This window comes from Carya illinoinensis, chromosome 4 (genome assembly GCF_018687715.1).
Source record: "Carya illinoinensis cultivar Pawnee chromosome 4, C.illinoinensisPawnee_v1, whole genome shotgun sequence".
Taxonomy (NCBI): Eukaryota; Viridiplantae; Streptophyta; class Magnoliopsida; order Fagales; family Juglandaceae; genus Carya; species Carya illinoinensis.
Window position 1 is genome coordinate 14013408 of NC_056755.1, and position 19739 is coordinate 14033146.

Genomic DNA, 19739 nt, shown 5'->3' on the forward strand with positions numbered 1-19739 from the left:
TTCAAGAACTTCAGTAAATCTTCACAAACCCACCTCCACACAACACCCGGGCACCACTTTCCGAGTTCATTGCAACCCTGCTTCGCCACCTACTCTAGTCAGAATTTCATTTTTACGCCATTGACATGCATGTTTCCCATTGAACAGCCAAGCTTCTTGTAGCTCAACTTCTTTCTGAGTCCTACTTTTCTAAAAGCTTTCATTGGATTGCATCTAACATTGGATTGCATTATTAGAGCACTCCTAATAGATGCTCTATGATACATTTTTCTTTAAAATATGAATAAATTTGTTCAAAAATGACCTTCAATGGATGTTATATTTTATTCATTTTCCATTTTGCTACAGTGATCCCGCTACATCTAGAGGAAACTGTTCACCCATGTAAAACATTTTTAATTCATTTCTCTCTCCCCATCTGATTTTCTCCATTTCTTCAGAAGTCTTTTATCTTCATTTCATACCCTCTCTCATTTTCCCACACTTTCTTCTTTGTTTCTGGGTTCTCTCAAATGATTTTTAGCTTCTGGGTTCCTTTCGAATAACAATTCCATATCTTCAAGTGAGTTGTTTTCCGAATGCAGACAAATTAATTTATATTTTGATTTAACTTATAAATTTAGATTAATTTAAAATAGAATATAATTATATGATATTGCATACGGAGAGATATTACAAATATCAAAAGATATAAAAATATCATTAATAGTTAAAGAAAATATTTAAAATGAATAAAAAATATTAAAAAGTATAATATTTAAATGATATGAAGAAAAAATAAATAAACTGATATGTGATATATTATAAAAGTTAGTATTTAAAATTTAAAAAAAATAAATTTTAGTAATGTATTTTATAAAATAGGACGAAAATCCATTGAGAGTGCTCCCGAATGGTAACACATTGGCTCCACACCAAGAAACATAAGACCAGCTTTCAATGTCATTTTCCAGTTATTGTGTCTTCATTCTTGATTAGTACTAAGCTGTTTAGGGTATTTGTTGAGATCCCCTTCCCCCATCATTTGTACTATCATTTATATTTATATAAATATTATCTTGCCTAGAATTTTTTTATTTTTTAGGAAAAAAAAAACATTTAAATCATTCAAATGCAGTAAACTATAGAAGCCACATTACACAAATACGTTGCTTGTAACAACAAAATCGTTTGTAGCCTTAAATCTCATTCTCTTTCTCTGCTATCCTGCTTCAAGTTTATCACGACTCATCCTTGTTTGCAGCATCCTCCCCCATGAGTTCTTCAAGGGAGAATTCATCCTCTTCAATTATCTCTCCATCTTTACCATCCCAGGGTTCTGTCTTTACAATCACGGGAGTGCCATCCAAAGGCAGATTGCCCTTTCCTCCACGTCCAGCTTCCTTCACAAACTCTCTGATAAACCAAAAAAAAATAATATTCACTTTTCTGTTCATATCTATGTTGGTATTTTAGATAAAGCAGAACTGAACTTACATAATTTGGTCAAGTTCAAATGCGCTCTTAAGTGGAGCATATGCACCTTTCTTCACGTTCAATGCGACCAAAGCTGGATATCCATACCCACCGACACCCACACGCTTCTCGAGATCTGGCTGCTTACCAGCTGCTGCCCAGACATAGCTGTAATATCCATGTAAATATAATATTTGTTATGATATCTTTTAACCATCTTCACAAAGGAATCTTTCAAAACACTAGAGGTGTTTAAATAGAAGTGTTTGATGCAAGCATAATATCTTGATGTTGATAAACAAAAAAAATCTAAACAACCTATCTCACAGAAAGAGAGAGTAAAAAATAGCGAAGAAAAAAGTTAAATAGAATGGTAAGTAAGAACTCCAAGGTACTTGCCTGTATGGACTCCTTTTGAACTTCTCTGCAACTGATAATAACTGCTGAATGTATTTGTCCCTCCCTTCAGCCTTGGAATCCAAAATGTCAGGAAGGAAAGCAACAAAACAGATGGCAGCCGAACCACACTTCTCCTCCATGACATCCTACATGGAAAAATTACATAAAGCTAGTGAATTTCCTTGATTAGGATTCTATAATACTAGTTTTGGTAGCTAAGTAATCTTACCATGCCAGTGAGCTCGGTCACTTCAGGAGGTGCAACGTTTGTTTCCAGCTGTTCGAGAGCAAATGATTCGATTGCTAAGGCAGTTCTTGCACCCTCAAAGGGGACAGGACTATCTTTGTCAGCACCAAACACCAAGATAGTGGGAAACCCTTGAACATTGAACCTGCTCATCAGAGACTGGTAAAACCAACCTATCAGAACCATCTGATCTAAGAAAGCAAATCGTGCATAAAATAAGACTTTACACTTTCTTAAAACTCCCCTCCAAGGGTTTGGCAATTGGGGTGCATTATGTGAAAGCGATCATTAAAAACAGAGATGAAAGAACCTGCATGTGCATAAACAGTGTGCATGCATGTAAAAGAACAGTATTTAAAGCAATAAACAAAGAAAAGTGGAGAAACCATGGCAGATTGCTGTAGTCACAATTATGAATGGGTACTTACAAAAATAAATGATGTAGATGTGATGTTACTTCAAAAGGCATATATTATATGGAAGAGTTGACTACATGGCACAATATCTACACAACTCTTGGAAACACTTTTAACCTTTCAACCTATACTTGAAGACTATGCGGAGGTAAAAAATGTAGGCAAGCAAATTACATCTCTGCATCTAGAGGAAAATGCTAATAATAAATGAATCAAGAAATCCATATCGCAAGGTTTCTTCTTTCTTTTCACTTCTAAATTTCAGGCTCACCTTTTCTGCATCGCAGTCAACATGACCTAGCTTCACCTTCCCCTTTAAGTTATTAGCAGCCTTCTTCCACTCAGGAGCTAGTTTTTTACAATGTCCACACCTTTTAAAAAAGAAAATTGGACAAGAATCGTCATCAAAACTAGAAATGTGAAACTATTTTAGGTACTTCCAAGACCGCAACTATACATTTAATTCATGATCAAAAAATGTGCTAAGATGGCAACCATAGATGATAGATCCAAATTAGCTTGCAAAGGTATGCCAACAAAAACCACTTACCAAGGTGCAAAGAATTCCACAATCCAAAGTTCTTTACTCTTAAGCACCAGTTCATCAAAATTTCTGGAATTCAATTCTACTGAAGAACTAGATTCAGATTTTTCATTTGAACCACCAGTTGTTTTTCCATTTAATCGTTCTTTTAATAGTGCCTTTATCTGTCAAACCATGCAGTAAAAATATTGTCAGGTAATGCAAGATGTAAGTTCTTAGTTCAAGCATCACACAATTGAGTGAGAAAGATGATCTGCTGAGCACTGAGTTGCATATACAGATCGATTAAAAACCGGAAACCTCCAATCATAAATTTTCTTATAAGATATAGGAACTTCAATCATAAAACTGAACAAAACATTATCATTTACCGTCAATACAACCATCCAATTTTCTAGAACATCACCAATAGGGGGGGATTACTACATTTTGTTAAGCAGTTTTACAGAGACACATTTATAATCAAGACGTCATCGACATACATGATTGTTTTACACAACAAATCTACGAATGAACTTTGAATGATAAGGAAGATGAAAACCAGTCAGTCATTCAAATGTGAAACTCAAGCTTCTTATCAAAATAAAGGACTTCCCATTGATAAATAGGTGCAAATGTAGGTTGAACACATTTTGAGTACATGGTAGATTACATCACCACCTGCCTTAGGATATCACCTCTCACCTTGTAAATTGATGATTTTGACCTCACAGGAATCATCCCCCTACTTAAACACAAACTACTATCCAGAATCAGTGCATAGGCAGCCCAAATATGGTATTTAAAAGACATTGAAACCAGTAGCACATCAGAAGCAGTAAGTGTGAATCTCATAAGCAGATTTTTTTGGTTATTTCTAATAATAATAAAAAATTAAAATTCAAAAGAACAGTATATGGAGTAGTTGTTTTGAGGAAGATGATAGAGTACTTATATTTTGTGACATTGTTTGGCTTTGTAGAAGAATGACATCAGGTGGTTCTCTGAAATTATATAAAGGACACATGTAACAAGAGATGTAACATTTTTGTGGTGATACAAACTAACCAAGGTATTCATTAAATTTTTTTTTTTTTGATAAGTACCAAGGTATTCATTAAAATTTAAAGGTAGAATCAATGCAGCAGTACATTTCCAAGCATTCCATTAACTTTAGCCCCCTTTTCTGTATCTTCATTAATGTGCACTGTCTTCTTTGGACTCAAACAGTCAAACTCTAGCCATCTCATAATCTATTTCAGTCTATTAGAGTATGCAACCAGCCAAAATTTAATTCTTATTGATTTATTAATGACAGCATCACATTGATACAAATTTGTCCATCCAAGAGAACGAATTTACTCCAAAGGCAAAGGAAAACTATAGAATATCTTCATCTAATTACAGTAAGCATTAACAAATCACAACAAACCTGTTGAACTGCAAATTCTGCAATGGGTTTGACGTCTCTAGCTCCTTGGTAATCTTCTGGAGGCTTTCCAGGTGCAAATACCTTTATGGTAGGAAATCCTCTAATCCCATATTCCTACAGGTAAATACACACCAAGCACCCAAACAAAGATTCTGTTTACTTTTGAGACAGCAATCATGAGCCAGCAATAGAATGTGATAAACCATAATTATCTCAGACCAGGTACTAATCTTATGAACACAAACCCACCTTTTCTTCTTCAAACTTTGAGGAAATGCACAAGATTATTATGAAAAATCAAAACAAAAAAGTTCCCATCTTTCTACATGTATATTACGCTACTGCTTGTAAGTACAAGTAGAAAAAACTACTTTCAATTCGAGTAATTTTCAGCCAATTAGAAATAAGAGTTCCCAATTTGCAACTATTATTGCAAAACTATTAAACGTCTGTTATTTGCTCCAATTTTGCAGTTCTTGTTGGCACACTTTAGTATCAAGGAAACAATTCGAAACCTGGGCAAGGGACTGGTGTGCATCGGCATCAAGTGCTGCCACGGTGGCGACGCCTTTCAAGATAGTGGCAGCCTTCTCCCATATCGGCGTTAGCGCCTTACAGTGGCCACACCATGGTGCAAAGAACTCAACCAGGACAACTCCATTCGAGTTCAGAACCTGCTATCAGCAAAGTTGATTTATCATGGTGAGGATCAGGAATGCTAGAATTCACACTGGTTTTAAAATAATAAATTATCACAAGAATATGTAGATTAAATTAGTAGTATAAAAATTTAACAAAAGAATGGAACAATTACAATGGTACTTTACATACAGAGAGAGAGAAGAAATGATAAAAAAACTATGTGATTATGATCATTACATATCCCAACCACGTGCTCCATATGGTCATTAAAGGATAGACTATACAGTTGAGTAAGTTGGGAAATTCTAGTACATATAGGGTGATACTAGAATTTCATCAATATCACAAACGAAGAAATTACCTATTTGTTAAAATGACTGGCTTGGGACAGTGTGTGTTTTCTTACAAGACTAGAATTTCATTAACATCGCAAACGAAGAATTTGCCTCAAAACATTTTTCAAAATGACTGTTTTGGGGACAGTGTGTTTAATTACAATATAGGTGGTTTGGAGAAAACCCAAAATGCCACTCGCAAATGCATAACACATTGTATCTCCAACTCCTTTCAGTCTCTTGATGTTTGTCTAGTAAGAAGAATATAACTAATTTACGCGATGGGAGCAAATGAATGACGTTCCAGTAAGTTTTCTAAGATGTGAGACAGCTAGAGCTTTGTGGTGTTAAGTATTCAGCAGAGTTGGGTTAAACTTGGTGATGCCTGCTACGGTAGTTGACGTTTTGGCTTGTTGGGTGAGACCGGGAGGACTCCCACAGGTTAAAGCAATGTGGAAGATGATTCCTAGCTGCATCATGTGGTGCATTTGGCGAGAGCGCAATGAAAGGACCTTTGAAGATAAGGAGAGGACACTAGAGGAGCTTCGCTCCCTTTTTTTCACTACTTTACTTCTTTGGGCCATTACGTTAGACTTTAATGGCCAAAATATACACGATTTTCTTCTTTCTTCTGTAGCAAACTAGATAGGTCTTATCTCTTGTAATACATCTTGTATACTTGGGCTTTGCGTATTCTTATTAATATTACCGTTTACCTATCAAAAAAAATGTTTTCTAAGATACGTACAAAAGCTAATGGAAGAAGTCAATCTACTACCGATAGAATATATGTAAACGTGTGTACATCTATAAATGAACAAATGCAATTATGGGTACAGATGGCTCCTCATAGACTCCAAAATTACCAAAACATATTCTTTCTCTCAGAAATTTGCGACTAAATCATACACTGAACCAATATCCCAACAACTAGTACCAAAATGATGCTAATACTCATGCTAATACTAGTAAGTCTAGCAGTGGCACCACGACACCGTAAAATCAGACCTAAAAGCATGAATCAAGCGAATACGAACGAAGAGATACTCACACATTTAAAATAAAAATTCCTTACACATTTAAAATAAAAATCAAAGCACGCCCATTTAGCAATCAAAGTCTAATTTTCCGAGATATTATCTCCGAGATTTTATTATTATTATAGTTTTGAGCAAGAAATAGCGTCGTACGCAAAAACTCTGGTATTCGAGAAATGTAAGTATTAGAGATCACTCTGCACTAGAAAAGTAATTTTTTTAAAAAAGGAAGAAAGATATTACCTTGGACTTGAAGTTGGAGGGGTTGAGCTGAACCACTGGTGAGGACGGTCCATAGAGTGCGTGACAGAGATTGAACCTGAATGCAGAAAAGCATAAGAAGACGAAACAGATTGACAGGGATTTGAGCGACGTTCTCATTCTCTCTCTCTCTCTTTCTGTGACTTGATTTCGGAGCAGAAGAAAATCACCTCTGTCTCTCTGGTTTTTGTCTCCCCGTTGGAGGAGACCAGCGAGCTACGTGTATTCCCCAATCAAAGACTTACACGTCAATTCCTCGCATAACGGACGGTTCGAAGGATAAAATGAGATGAGAATTTTTTTAATTGTAGTAAAATAAGTAAGATAGTTTGAGTTGATTATATTTTAAATTTTAGAAAATAAAAAGGAAAAAATTAAATAAAAAATATTATAAAGTTAAAATATTATAATATTTTATAATATTATTTTTATTTAAGAATTTGAAAAAATTATAATTATATTTTTATTTTTTATTTAAGAATTTGAAAAAATTAGAATAATTAATTTAAAAATTTTATATTTAAATTATGTTTAAAAATAAAATAAAATAGATAAAATGAAATAATTTTGTATATAAAAAGAATTTTATATCTCATACCATCCCGCGTATCTGCTCCAAAATCTTGGTAAAATAGATTCTCTCGCCAGCAAAGGTGACGTGGAGTTTTTGTGCTTCTCAACTTTAATTCAGACACGTATGAAGATGATCACGTTGGCTAAGTAACTTTTCTCATAGCTAAAACATAAGATAGCATACCTCGTGTTAGTATGGGATTCGTTATTGAGTAGGGAGTTTTTCATTGCATTAGTTACTCATAATTGTAAAAGGAAAATGTTACTTCCACCGAAAATAGATATCAGAAAACGTAAATTTTCTTCTAGGTAATAATTTTTATGAGCAATCCATGGTTTTTATGGGTGAATCTATTCTGGTTTTAAAAATAAAACTCTTTTTAGAAAAATTTTTTGCACCACTTCTGCACTTGGGTGACTCTTGTTGGGAATAAGTTTTCTAACTCTCTATGACCATAATTCATATACTGAGGAGATGTTTGAAAAATAAAATGAGATGAGAAATTTGTAAATATTAATAAAATAATTTCTAAATAATAAAAAAATAGTTTAAAATAAAATGTTCTATTAGATTTTGAGAAATGAGGAAAAACAGTTGAATAAATATATGTTAAAGTTGAAGTATTGTTAAAATATTATTTTTTTAATATTATTTTTATTTTAAAAATTGAAAAAGTAGTATTATTTTTTGTGTTTTGTTTATAAATTTAAAAAAATTGTAATGATTAGATGAAAAGGTTAAAAATTTAAAATTAAAAAGTGTGTGTTTGAGTGATATTTGAAAAGAAAATTATGAAAAATTTTGAGATGAAAATAAATGAAATTTCTTTCCGAAATAACCCCTAAATGAAGATTAAATTAAACATTACCTTGTTCAAAAACAAAGAAACATCCTAATTTTTTGAATACAATTTGATGTGCCACTACATATCATGTCATTAGCCATAATTTTATTTGGCTATGTTTTAGGTTCAAGTTTGGTTTATTTCTGTTTGATATAGGACATAACACCATATTTACTAGGCATTTGTTGGAACCTAGGACCAAAGTCGTTTCTCACACACTTGTTCAAGAGTCAAAAATATAATTTGGTAATTTGAGAGATTCAGTTCGGAATTGGTTCATTCATTTTAAAAATCGGTCAAATTTGGTTCAGAGTCGATTTTACGCTTTCCAACACCGAATTGGACCGGTTTACATATTATATATAATATTAAAAAACATATTATACATATTATTAATTTTTAATATTATATATAATTTTTTCATATAATATATATAATTATGTATGAAATAATATATTATAATTTATAGCATAACATTTTAATCTTAAACATGAATATTTATTTGATCATATGTTTTAAATATAAATATATAAAAAATATATTTTATTGCCTAATAAATTTTCAACATATTTCTTTCGATAAATACATTAGTAATACTAATATACTTAATATATTAAAGCTGAAAAACTGGATTGGAACCTGTAAAATTGAAAGTACCAGTTTAAAAGAGTAACCGGTGTGTAATCGGTTTTAAAAAATACAAAACCGATGTTACCGGTTTGGTCTTAGATTTTGTCCAAAATGGAACTAAATTGGACCGGTTACATCTCTACGTAAGCGCACTGGTAATATCTCATGCTCAAAAAAATCTCGTCAAAATGAGTACCTATTATGTTATTTTTGTGGCGCCCCCAAATCCCCACGCCCGAACATGGGGAAATCGAGACGTCCGGATGGTGACAACCCGGGTCACCATCCTATCGACGGGTGCCGAGTGTGTGCAAAGGCAACAAATGTGCACGAAAGAACACGCAGCGAATAACGAAAGTCATAACTAAGTACCAGAATTTTTCTTAACGTAATACAAGCTGTTTAAAACATACATAGATAAAATATTACAAAACACAAATACAGTTTTAAAACCATAAAGAAAAGCATAACATCAGCAACCCGGCGGAGCCGCATCCTCGGGCTCAGCCTCCTCCTCCTCATCCTCATCTCCTGCACCAAAAGCTACAGAACCAAAAATGGTACCGCAGGTAAGTAAAACCCAAACACTACCAGATAACAATACATATAGAACTCAAACAATATGCGTGAACCATGCCCAATGCACAAAACCCAAAGACACAGTTTTCCACACACGCCAAAATCACATATTTTATCCGTATGCACCATGACCTCCCCTAGGGGTCATCCGCACACCCTGGCTCCAGTGCCACACCGCAGAGTACCACCACGCATGTGACACCTAACGAGCGATGCCCAGTTCCGTGCCCCGCACGTTCGTAGCCAAGCATCCTCTAGCCCTCACCAGCGAAGGGCCACGGAGTCGGTGCGTAGAGCGATGCTCGGTTCCGCGCCCGGCGCGTTCGTAGCCAAGCAACCCCTAGCCCCCGCTCCCGTCGTCTAGCGACAACTCAGGGGACGTCACTCAGTTTATTCCGCTCCTGAATGACCAAAGGAGCTCCACCGGGATAATACCCCATCCCGGCTTGGGGTCGTGATACACACGCACCCGTAAGACCACTTACGCCAATACACAGGCTTTTCACACATAAACAAAAACACACGTGCATGCACCATGTAATGCCATAACAATGCATAATAAAATAATCCAACAATCATAAATCAAATAAACAGGCAACTCCGTCCTCCATCCATCCGACCCCCGAAACTCCTCGGACTCAGTCCGGAATCAACAACCAACAACAGCAAATAATTGAATGAGCAATATATATTAAAATCTGAAAATAGGGTTTGAAAAATACTTACAGTGCTATATGGCAATTTTAGAAAACAAGCGGCGTTGCAAACGGCAGAAAAACAGCAACGTCACAGTGAAAATTCACTGTGGCCGTGGGTCTGAAAAATCCACTTTTGAACGGGGACAAACTAGGACACGAGATTGATAGGGGGTGGTCAAAGGATGGTTGTGAAACTATTGGAAGTGATGAACGGCCGTGGGTGGCAGCAGAATCGCCGGAAAATGGCCGAAATACCCAAATCGGAAAACAAGCTCGTAGGAGCTGCTCCGGTGGTCGTTGGAGGCCGGAAATGGGTGGGTTAGGACGGCAAGGGACCGGTGATGAAGTGGTGAAGAAATGGTGGCCGGAGGTGGAGCGACGGCGGCGGATAGGAGCCAAAACCGTGCGGCTTTGTTGGGCTTTTTCCGGCCAAATGGCCGGCCGGTTGGGGGTGAGCTTGGGTGGGGTGGTGCACCGGAGGGAGGGGAAGAGAATGGGACCGGTGGGGGGCCGAACGGTGGCCGGACGGCGGCGGTCTGGGCTGTGGAAGGGACGCCCGGCGTGAGGGAGAGGGAGGAGAGAGAGAGAGCTCGGGGGGGGGTTCGGACGCGGGGGAGAGAAGAGAGAAAAAAGAAAAAGAAAAAAAGAAAAAGAAAGAAAAAGAAAAAGAAAAGAAGAAGGAAAAAAGAGAAAAAAAGAAAAAGAAAAAGAAAGGAAAAAAGGAAAAAAGAAGAGAAAAAGGAAAAGAGCTGCAAAAAGAAATGAGGTCCAATCCTCACTCCAGGAAAACAAAACAAACCGCCGAAAAGGGATTAAAAACCACAAAACAACTTAAAGAAATAAAACACAACATTAAATAAATTAAAAACCAATTTTAAAACGCAAATAAATTAAAATAAATAACTAATATATTAATTAAAATAAAAATAATTATTTCAGCAAAAATACACTCAAAAGCGGGTCATCACATCCTCCCCTCCTTAAAAACAATTTCGTCCTCGAAATTGCAAATCAACCACCCACTTAAAGCAAGCCACAAGAAAGCACATAAACCAACTATGATCAAGATTAAGACACATACCTTCCTTATTCGAACAAATACGGGTACTGCTCCCTCATGTCCCCTACTCGCTCCCAAGAGAAGTCTTGTGCCAACGGATCTCCCCAAGCCACCTTAACCAAAGGTATCGTCTTGGACCTCAACTGTTGCTCCTTCCAATCCAAAATTTGCGACGGAACAACTTCGTAAGTGAGATCCGGTTGCAACTGAATACCTACTGGGTCGACGAAGCGAGGCTCTTGCCGTCCAAAGCTCTTCTTCAGGGATGATACATGGAAGACATCATGAACATCCCCAAAATAATCTGGCAAAGCAACTCTATAGGCGACGGACCCTACTCTCTCCAGAATCTGAAAAGGGCCGACGTACCTCGGATCTAGTTTCCTCTTCTTACCAAAACGCTTAACACCTCTCATAGGAGAGACTTTAAGGTAAACCCAATCACCAACTTCAAAAGACAACTCTCTCCTCCGGGTGTCAGTGTAGCTTTTCTGGCGACTCTGAGCTGCCGCCATTTTGTCTCTGATGATCCGGACTTGGCTTTGCATTTCTTGAATTATTTCGGGTCCAATTACCCTACTCTCCCCAACTTCATCCCAACACAAGGGCGACCTACACTTTCTCCCATAAAGAGCTTCATAGGGAGCCATCTGAATGGTCGCATGGAAGCTGTTATTGTAGGCAAACTCAATGAGCGGCAAATGATTTTCCCAACTCCCTTGGAATTCCAGGACACATGCTCGCAACATGTCTTCCATGGTCTGAATGGTGCGCTCTGACTGGCCGTCTGTCTGCGGGTGATAAGCAGTACTGAACTTCAACTTAGTACCCAAAGCTGCCTACAAACTCTTCCAGAACTGCGATGTGAACCTCGGGTCTCGATCCGACACTATACTCTTTGGTATGCCGTGTAGCCGCACTATCTCCTTGACATACAAACGGGTCAACTTACCCAAAGAGTCGGTGTTATTAACAGGCAGAAAATGAGCGCTCTTCGTTAACCGGTCCACAATCACCCAAACAGAATTCTTCCGACTAGGTGTTCTCGGCAAACCCACTACGAAGTCCATCGTGATGTCATCCCATTTCCACTCAGGAATAGGGAGGGGTTGGAGCATACCTGCAGGTCTCTGATGCTCGGCCTTTACCTGACGGCACGTGTGGCATTTCTCCACATATAAGGCAACGTCCTTCTTCATTCCATCCCACCAGTAATTTTTCTTCAAATCCCGATACATCTTTGTACTGCCGGGATGAACTAAATACGGGGCCGCATGAGCTTCCGCCATGATCCGTTCTTTGAAATCTGAGTCCTTTGGGACCACTCTGCGATCTCGGAACCGAAGTATCCCATCATTGTCCATGCTATAATGCAACGGTCCTCGAGATTTTCTGACTCTTTTTCTGATGATCAGCAGCTTCGGATCCTTTCTTTGGAGAGTCTTCAATTCTTCAAAATCAGTTACCCGAATATCAAGAACTGAAGATAAAATCTCCACTTGCTGCGAACTCTCTATAAGGAGCCTTCTCATCCCACAAAGCAACGATTCCATTTCTGACGGCTCGGCTTCATCTTCCAAATGAGACTTCCGGCTCAAAACATCAGCAACTATATTAGCCTTCCCCGGGTGGTACTTGATCTCACACTGATAGTCACTGATTAGCTCCAGCCATCGCCTCTACCTCATATTTAGATTTTTCTAGAAAAACAAATGCTTCAAGCTCTTGTGATCGGTAAATACCTCGCAAGCTTCCCCATACAAGAAATGCCGCCAGATCTTAAGGGCAAAAACAATCGCAGCCAATTCTAGATCGTGCGTCGGATAATTCTTCTCATGGTCCTTAAGCTGACGAGATGCATAGGCTACAACCCGTCCTTCCTGCATAAGGACACAACCCAAACCAAACTTAGACGCATCACTGAAGACTACGAATGGCTTATACGGTTCTGGGAGTGCTAACACTGGTGCCGTTGTCAACCTGTTCTTCAATTCCTGGAAGCTTCTCTCACATTTCTCTGACCAAACAAATTCTGTATTCTTCCGAGTCAAAGCTGTGAGAGGTCCGGATAGGCGAGCAAAACCCTCTACAAATCTTCGGTAGTATCCGGTGAGCCCCAAGAAACTCCTGACCTCGCGCACTGTTGTCGGGCGCTGCCATGACAATATGGCTTCTACCTTACTAGGATCAACTGCCACTCCGCCCCAGAAAATTACATGCCCAAGGAATTTAACTTCTTCCAACCAGAATTCACACTTGCTGAGCTTGGCGTATAGTTGGTGTTCTCTCAATCTTTCTAATACCAGACTAAGATGATACACATGCTCTTCAACATCTCGGGAATAAATCAGTATATCATCAATAAATACTACCACAAAGGAATCCAGATAAGGTCGAAACACTCGATTCATCAAATCCATGAATGCTGCAGGGGCATTAGCTAACCCAAACGGCATCACCTTAAATTCATAATGCCCATACCTCGACCTGAAAGCAGTTTTAGGCACATCCTGGTCTCTGATTCTCAGCTGGTAGTATCCCGACCTCAGATCAATCTTAGAGAACACGGCTGCTCCTTGAAGCTGGTCAAACAAATCATCAATCCACGGGAGAGGGTATTTATTTTTGATGGTCACCTTGTTCAATTCCCGATAGTCAATGCACATGCGGAGGGTTCCATCTTTCTTCTTAACAAATAAAACTGGTGCACCCCACGACGACGTACTAGGCTGAATAAATCCCTTCTCTACCAGTTCTTGCAACTGAGTCTTCAACTCTTTCAATTCAGCCGGTGCCATGCGATAAGGAGCTTTATGCACAGGAGTCGCTCCAGGTTCCAAGTCTATAACAAACTCCATCTCCCGAACAGGGGGTAGTCCGGGCAAGTCATCCACAAACACATCGGGGAATTCTTCCACAACTGGAATGTCTGCCAAAGACTTCTTCTCAGACGGCGTGGACACCATCTGCACCAAGAATGCATCCGCTCCCCATGCAATCTCCCGTCTTGCCTGAATCGCCGATATAATCATTGGCTTTTCTTTTAATCTACTCCCCGCAAATTCCAGACAATCACCATCTGGAAGCTGAAAGCTAATTATCCGACTTCTGCAATTAATACTCGCAGAATATCGGTATAGCCAATCCATCCCGAGGATGATATCGAAGCCCAACAGCTTGAACACCACCAAATCCGCATCCAAGAATCTTCCCTCAAAATTTAACGGGCATCCCAAAGCAACCTTGGAACACCACACCATCTCACCATCGGGTAGAGCCACTACCAAAGCCTTCGGCAACGATTCCGTGACCAAGTTACACATCCGAGCAAACGTGGAAGACACAAACGATCGTGAAGTACCGGAATCAAACAAAGTACAAGCATAAAACTCATACAAACGGACTCTTCCTGAACCAAACACACAACCCATGAAATCCAAAAAACAACGAAGAAACCGAATGCACCAAAAATTAAATCCAACTTAAAAATTAAATTAATCCATACCTGTGATTACTCCAGCATCATGGGTCGCTGGTGCCTCATCATCCACCTCTCCGGGTGTGACAGCATAAACCCGGGCTTGCACTGCTTGTTTCGGGTTGGTTCTTCCACCGTGTCTACCTCCACAGCTTTCTTGAACTCTGACGGAGCAATCCCGAGCGATATGTCCCACTTGGCCGCACCGGTAACACTGGGGTCCGCTACTCATCCGACACTCGCCCTCATGAGCTCTATTACAAGCTCCACAAATAGGCACCCGTCCTCCCATACGAACACCTGAGGACGTAGGAGGTCGAGTTCCGGTCCGCTGAAAAAACTTCTGGGGCGAACCCGAGCTGCTTCCTTCACCAGAAAAACTCCGCCTCTTATGCCCTGGAGGGGAACCCACACTCAGATTATTTTCCCGCTCCACAAGGGTAGCCACATCCACTAATTCCTGAAAAGTGGATATCCGATGGCTGACCACCATACGGCGTATGTCATGACGCAGCCCCTCCTGGAAACGATATGCTCGCATCTCCTCAGTCGCAACAAGGTGAGGAGCAAACCGCTCAAGTTCTATGAACCTCTGGGCGTATTGTTCCACTGTCGCGCCCCCTTGGACCAGATTGGAGAACTCTCTTGCCTTTTGCTTCCTTACCAATGCAGGAAAGAAGCGGTCATTGAACTCCTTCTTGAAACGCTGCCAAGTCACCGCAGCGAAAGATCCCAGTTCAGATTCCAACAGCACCCTCTTGGTATCCCACCAATCAGAAGCGGTACCTTGCAAGAGATAGCTGGCATAAAGTACTTGCTGTGTCTCAGTGCACCCACACACCTCAAAAGTCTTCTCCAGATCTTTGATCCATTTTCCAGCCTGAAGTGGATCCTCATTACCAGTGAAGTGTGGAGTCCTATGCGCCAAGAAGCGCTCATAGGTGCATCCGGCTTGCACCATGCTACTTGACCCTCCTGGATACATCCAAGGCCCTCCCTGATAAGGCCATGGACCTCCTGGTTGTGGCCAATACCCTCCTTGTTGGGACAAGGCTCTCCTGACGGTGGATAAGGCCCTCCTGATGGTGGACAAGGCCCTCTTGATGGTGGCCAAGGACCCCCTTGTGGTGGCCAAGGTCCTTGTGGTGGCCAAGGCCCTGCCTGTTGAGACCTCGCACTCTATTGCATAAACTCCGTCATCTGCCGAATTGCTTCGGCTATGGAGTCATCCCTGGAGGTATTGTCCCGTGGCTCCTGAGTATTTTTCCTTGGTCTCCCTGGTCTCCCCATATTCCTGTCACAACACCACTCTTGACCCTCCTTTAAGAAAACAAATAAAACCATCATAAAACCAACAAAAACAAAAACAGCACTACACAACAAGAAACAAAAGAAACCAGCATGCCAAAACATAACTAAATAAAATAAAAACAAGCAAACAAGCCCAAACAAATAAAACAAATAAAACAACTATACTTAACATAATTTTCAAAACACAACTTTAAAAAACATTCTGGTACTACCTACTGGATATGTGGTTTTACCCAGAGTCAAACCGCTCTGATACCACCTGTGGCGCCCCCAAATCCCCACGCCCGAACACGGGGAAATCGAGACGTCCGGATGGTGACAACCCGGGTCACCATCCTATCGACCGGTGCCGAGTGTGTGCAAAGGCAACAAATGTGCACGAAAGAACACGCAGCGGATAACGAAAGTCATAACTAAGTACCAGAATTTTTCTTAACGTAATACAAGCTGTTTAAAACATACATAGATAAAATATTACAAAACACAAATACAGTTTTAAAACCATAAAGAAAAGCATAACATCAGCAACCCGGCGGAGCCGCATCCTCGGGCTCAGCCCCCTCCTCCTCATCCTCATCTCCTGCACCAAAAGCTACGGAACCAAAAATGGTACCGCAGGTAAGTAAAACCCAAACACTACCAGATAACAACACATATAGAACTCAAACAATATGCGTGAACCATGCCCAATGCACAAAACCCAAAGACACAATTTTCCACACACGCCAAAATCACATATTTTATCCGTATGCACCATGACCTCCCCTAGGGGTCATCCGCACACCCTGGCTCCAGTGCCACACCGCAGAGTACCACCACGCATGTGACACCTAACGAGCGATGCCCAGTTCCGTGCCCCGCACGTTCGTAGCCAAGCATCCTCTAGCCCTCACCAGCGAAGGGCCACGGAGTCGGTGCGTAGAGCGATGCTCGGTTCCGCGCCCGGCGCGTTCGTAGCCAAGCAACCCCTAGCCCCCGCTCCCGTCGTCTAGCGACAACTCAGGGGACGTCACTCAGTTTATTCCGCTCCCGAGTGACCAGAGGAGCTCCACCGGGATAATACCCCATCCCGGCTTGGGGTCGTGATACACACGCACCCGTAAGACCACTTACGCCAATACACAGGCTTTTCACACATAAACAAAAACACACGTGCATGCACCATGTAATGCCATAACAATGCATAATAAAATAATCCAACAATCATAAATCAAATAAACAGGCAACTCCGTCCTCCATCCATCCGACCCCCGAAACTCCTCGGACTCAGTCCGGAATCAACAACCAACAACAGCAAATAATTGAATGAGCAATATATATTAAAATCTGAAAATATGGTTTGGAAAATACTTACAGCGCTATATGGCAATTTTAGAAAACAAGCGGCGTTGCAAACGGCGGAAAAACAGCAACGTCACAGTGAAAATTCACTGTGGCCGTGGGTCTGAAAAATCCACTTTTGAACGGGGACAAACTAGGACACGAGATTGATAGGGGGTGGTCAAGGGATGGTTGTGAAGCTATTGGAAGTGATGAACGGCTGTGGGCGGCGGCGGAATAGCCGGAAAATGGCCGAAATACCCAAATCGGAAAACAAGCTCGTAGGAGCTGCTCCGGTGGTCGTTGGAGGTCGGAAATGGGTGGGTTAGGACGGCAAGGGACGGTGATGAAGTGGTGAAGAAATGGTGGCCGGAGGTGGAGCGACGGCGGCGGATTGGAGCCAAAACCGTGCGGCTTTGTTGGGCTTTTTCCGGCCAAATGGCCGGCCGGTTGGGGGTGAACTTGGGTGGGGTGGTGCACCGGAGGGAGGGGAAGAGAATAGGACCGGTGGGGGGCTGAACGGTGGCCGGACGGCGGCGGCCTGGGCTGTGGAAGGGACGCCCGGCGTGAGGGAGAGGGAGGAGAGAGAGAGCTCGGGGGGGGTTCGGACGCGAGGGAGAGAAGAGAGAAAAAAGAAAAAGAAAAAAAGAAAAAGAAAGAAAAAGAAAAAGAAAAGAAGAAGGAAAAAAGAGAAAAAAAGAAAAAGAAAAAGAAAGGAAAAAAGGAAAAAAGAAGAGAAAAAGGAAAAGAGCTGCAAAAAGAAATGAGGTCCAATCCTCACTCCGGGAAAACAAAACAAACTGCCGAAAAGGGATTAAAAACCACAAAACAACTTAAAGAAATAAAACACAACATCAAATAAATTAAAAACCAATTTTAAAACGCAAATAAATTAAAATAAATAACTAATATATTAATTAAAATAAAAACAATTATTTCAGCGAAAATACACTCAAAAGCGGGTCATCACAATTTTGGTATTAAAGCATGTCGAAAAACTGCTCATGTGAAGGATAATGAGGAGCGTCAATTTCTCTATTGCCAAACCTATGAGGTATGTCATTTGTTGGTAGTCTTGTTTGCTAATATGTGTTGGTAGTCTTATTTGCTAATATGTATAGGTTGATTTAGGCATTCTTGCGGGTTTTCTTGTTGGTATGACCCGAAAATACCATTATATGGCCAAAAGACAATCAACCAATTAGAAATCGAACTTCAAAAGATACAAGCATCAATGTCATGGTCCAAGTCAATCTCATAGTAAAAATTTGAATTTGTTTTTGCATTTTTTGGACATAGTTACATAGAGCTTCAACATCGTTACCCTAAGGCGAAGTTGTCATGTTTTGTTGATGTAGTTTCAACAATTCTCCCCGAATGATATATTCTCATAACCCCTCACCTAAACAACTAGAGACTTGAAATGTTTTGACATTCGTATTCCTGTCTCATCATTTATTTCAAACTTCTTAACCACACTAGCATCAACCTTCTTAAAGCATTTGAAATGTTTTGCCACAAACTTGGGTGCTCCAAGTTTACTCCATACAGGGAATATATGCCTTCATCATTCATCGTCGCATTAATCTTAGCCATACATCCTATCTTCTCTATTTGTCTTGGCTTGAGAACATTGATAGCTTTACTCTTTGATGTGCTTTGTTGCGCACATATCAAGGTAAATCATATAACATTCCTATCTTCTCCTTGTTTAGGATTTATTTTATACACCCCAAACCCATTTTGTTTACCATACTTTATATAGTAAGACCAGACTTCTTCTACAGATAAAAATGTCATTCCGACTTTAGGTTCTTCAATGGTTTCATCACATTTTTGCTCATTAGCAACTCATACCTCATCATACTCATTATTCGAGAGATCCATGTCTAAATCTATTGCAAGTCTGGCCTTTGAATTATCTAAGAAGATCCACCCAGATTCTTTAACCATGACATCCACTTGATATGACCAATTGGATTCATAGGCATGTGAAATTAATTTTTAAATAAATAAAAATAAAATCTAACATAAATCCAACCACAAAAGATGCATGTGAAAGTATCTATTTGTGTTCTTTGCTCAATGATCATTGTTAGTTGGATTTGAAAGAGAAAAAACGCGTGGTACTATTGATAGTGATGTTTTCTCTAGAGAGATTTAACAAAATTTTGTGAAACCTATCAATCAGTACATCAACGCCCACAACATTAACCCCACAAAAAGCAAGTTAGAAGAAGACTCCACACCACTTGGCCATATCAAGAAAATATACTATATACTAGATTACAATATACTTAGGAATTGATAACACTTAAATTTTAATTGTTATTATATAATTATAATTATAATTTATAATTATATATATAATTGTTATTATATAATTTTAGTTGTTATTATTTGTAAATAATAGTTTTAGTTGTTAATTCTTATAAATGACAATATTATTAATTGTTATTATACAAATTAGATACTTATTAATTGATAACAATTTATTT

General features: G+C 39.6%; 1 protein-coding gene across 1 annotated transcript; it reads right to left on the minus strand.

Annotated features, from left to right (window-relative positions):
• Nucleotides 1–1058: 1058 nt before the first annotated feature.
• LOC122306263 (protein disulfide isomerase-like 2-3) lies at nt 1059–19194 on the minus strand. Its single transcript, XM_043118695.1, has 10 exons — nt 19099–19194; nt 6730–6963; nt 4988–5146; nt 4473–4586; nt 3068–3225; nt 2789–2888; nt 2084–2260; nt 1855–2000; nt 1477–1623; nt 1059–1395 (listed from the first exon to the last, which is right to left on the minus strand). The coding sequence occupies exons 1-10, from the start codon at nt 19192–19194 to the stop codon at nt 1221–1223; spliced, it is 1506 nt and encodes a 501-aa protein (XP_042974629.1). The 3' UTR covers nt 1059–1220.
• Nucleotides 19195–19739: the final 545 nt, after the last annotated feature.

Coding starts and splice junctions, on each gene's coding strand:
- LOC122306263 (XM_043118695.1), bottom strand. CDS start 19,194: ATGGTTAAAGAATCTGGGTGGATCTTCTTAGATAATTCAAAGGCCAGA. Junction 4,587..4,987: donor CACACCAGTCCCTTGCCCAG/GTTTCGAATTGT, acceptor ATTTACCTGTAG/GAATATGGGATTAGAGGATT. Junction 3,226..4,472: donor CAGAATTTGCAGTTCAACAG/GTTTGTTGTGAT, acceptor ATGGTTTGACAG/ATAAAGGCACTATTAAAAGA.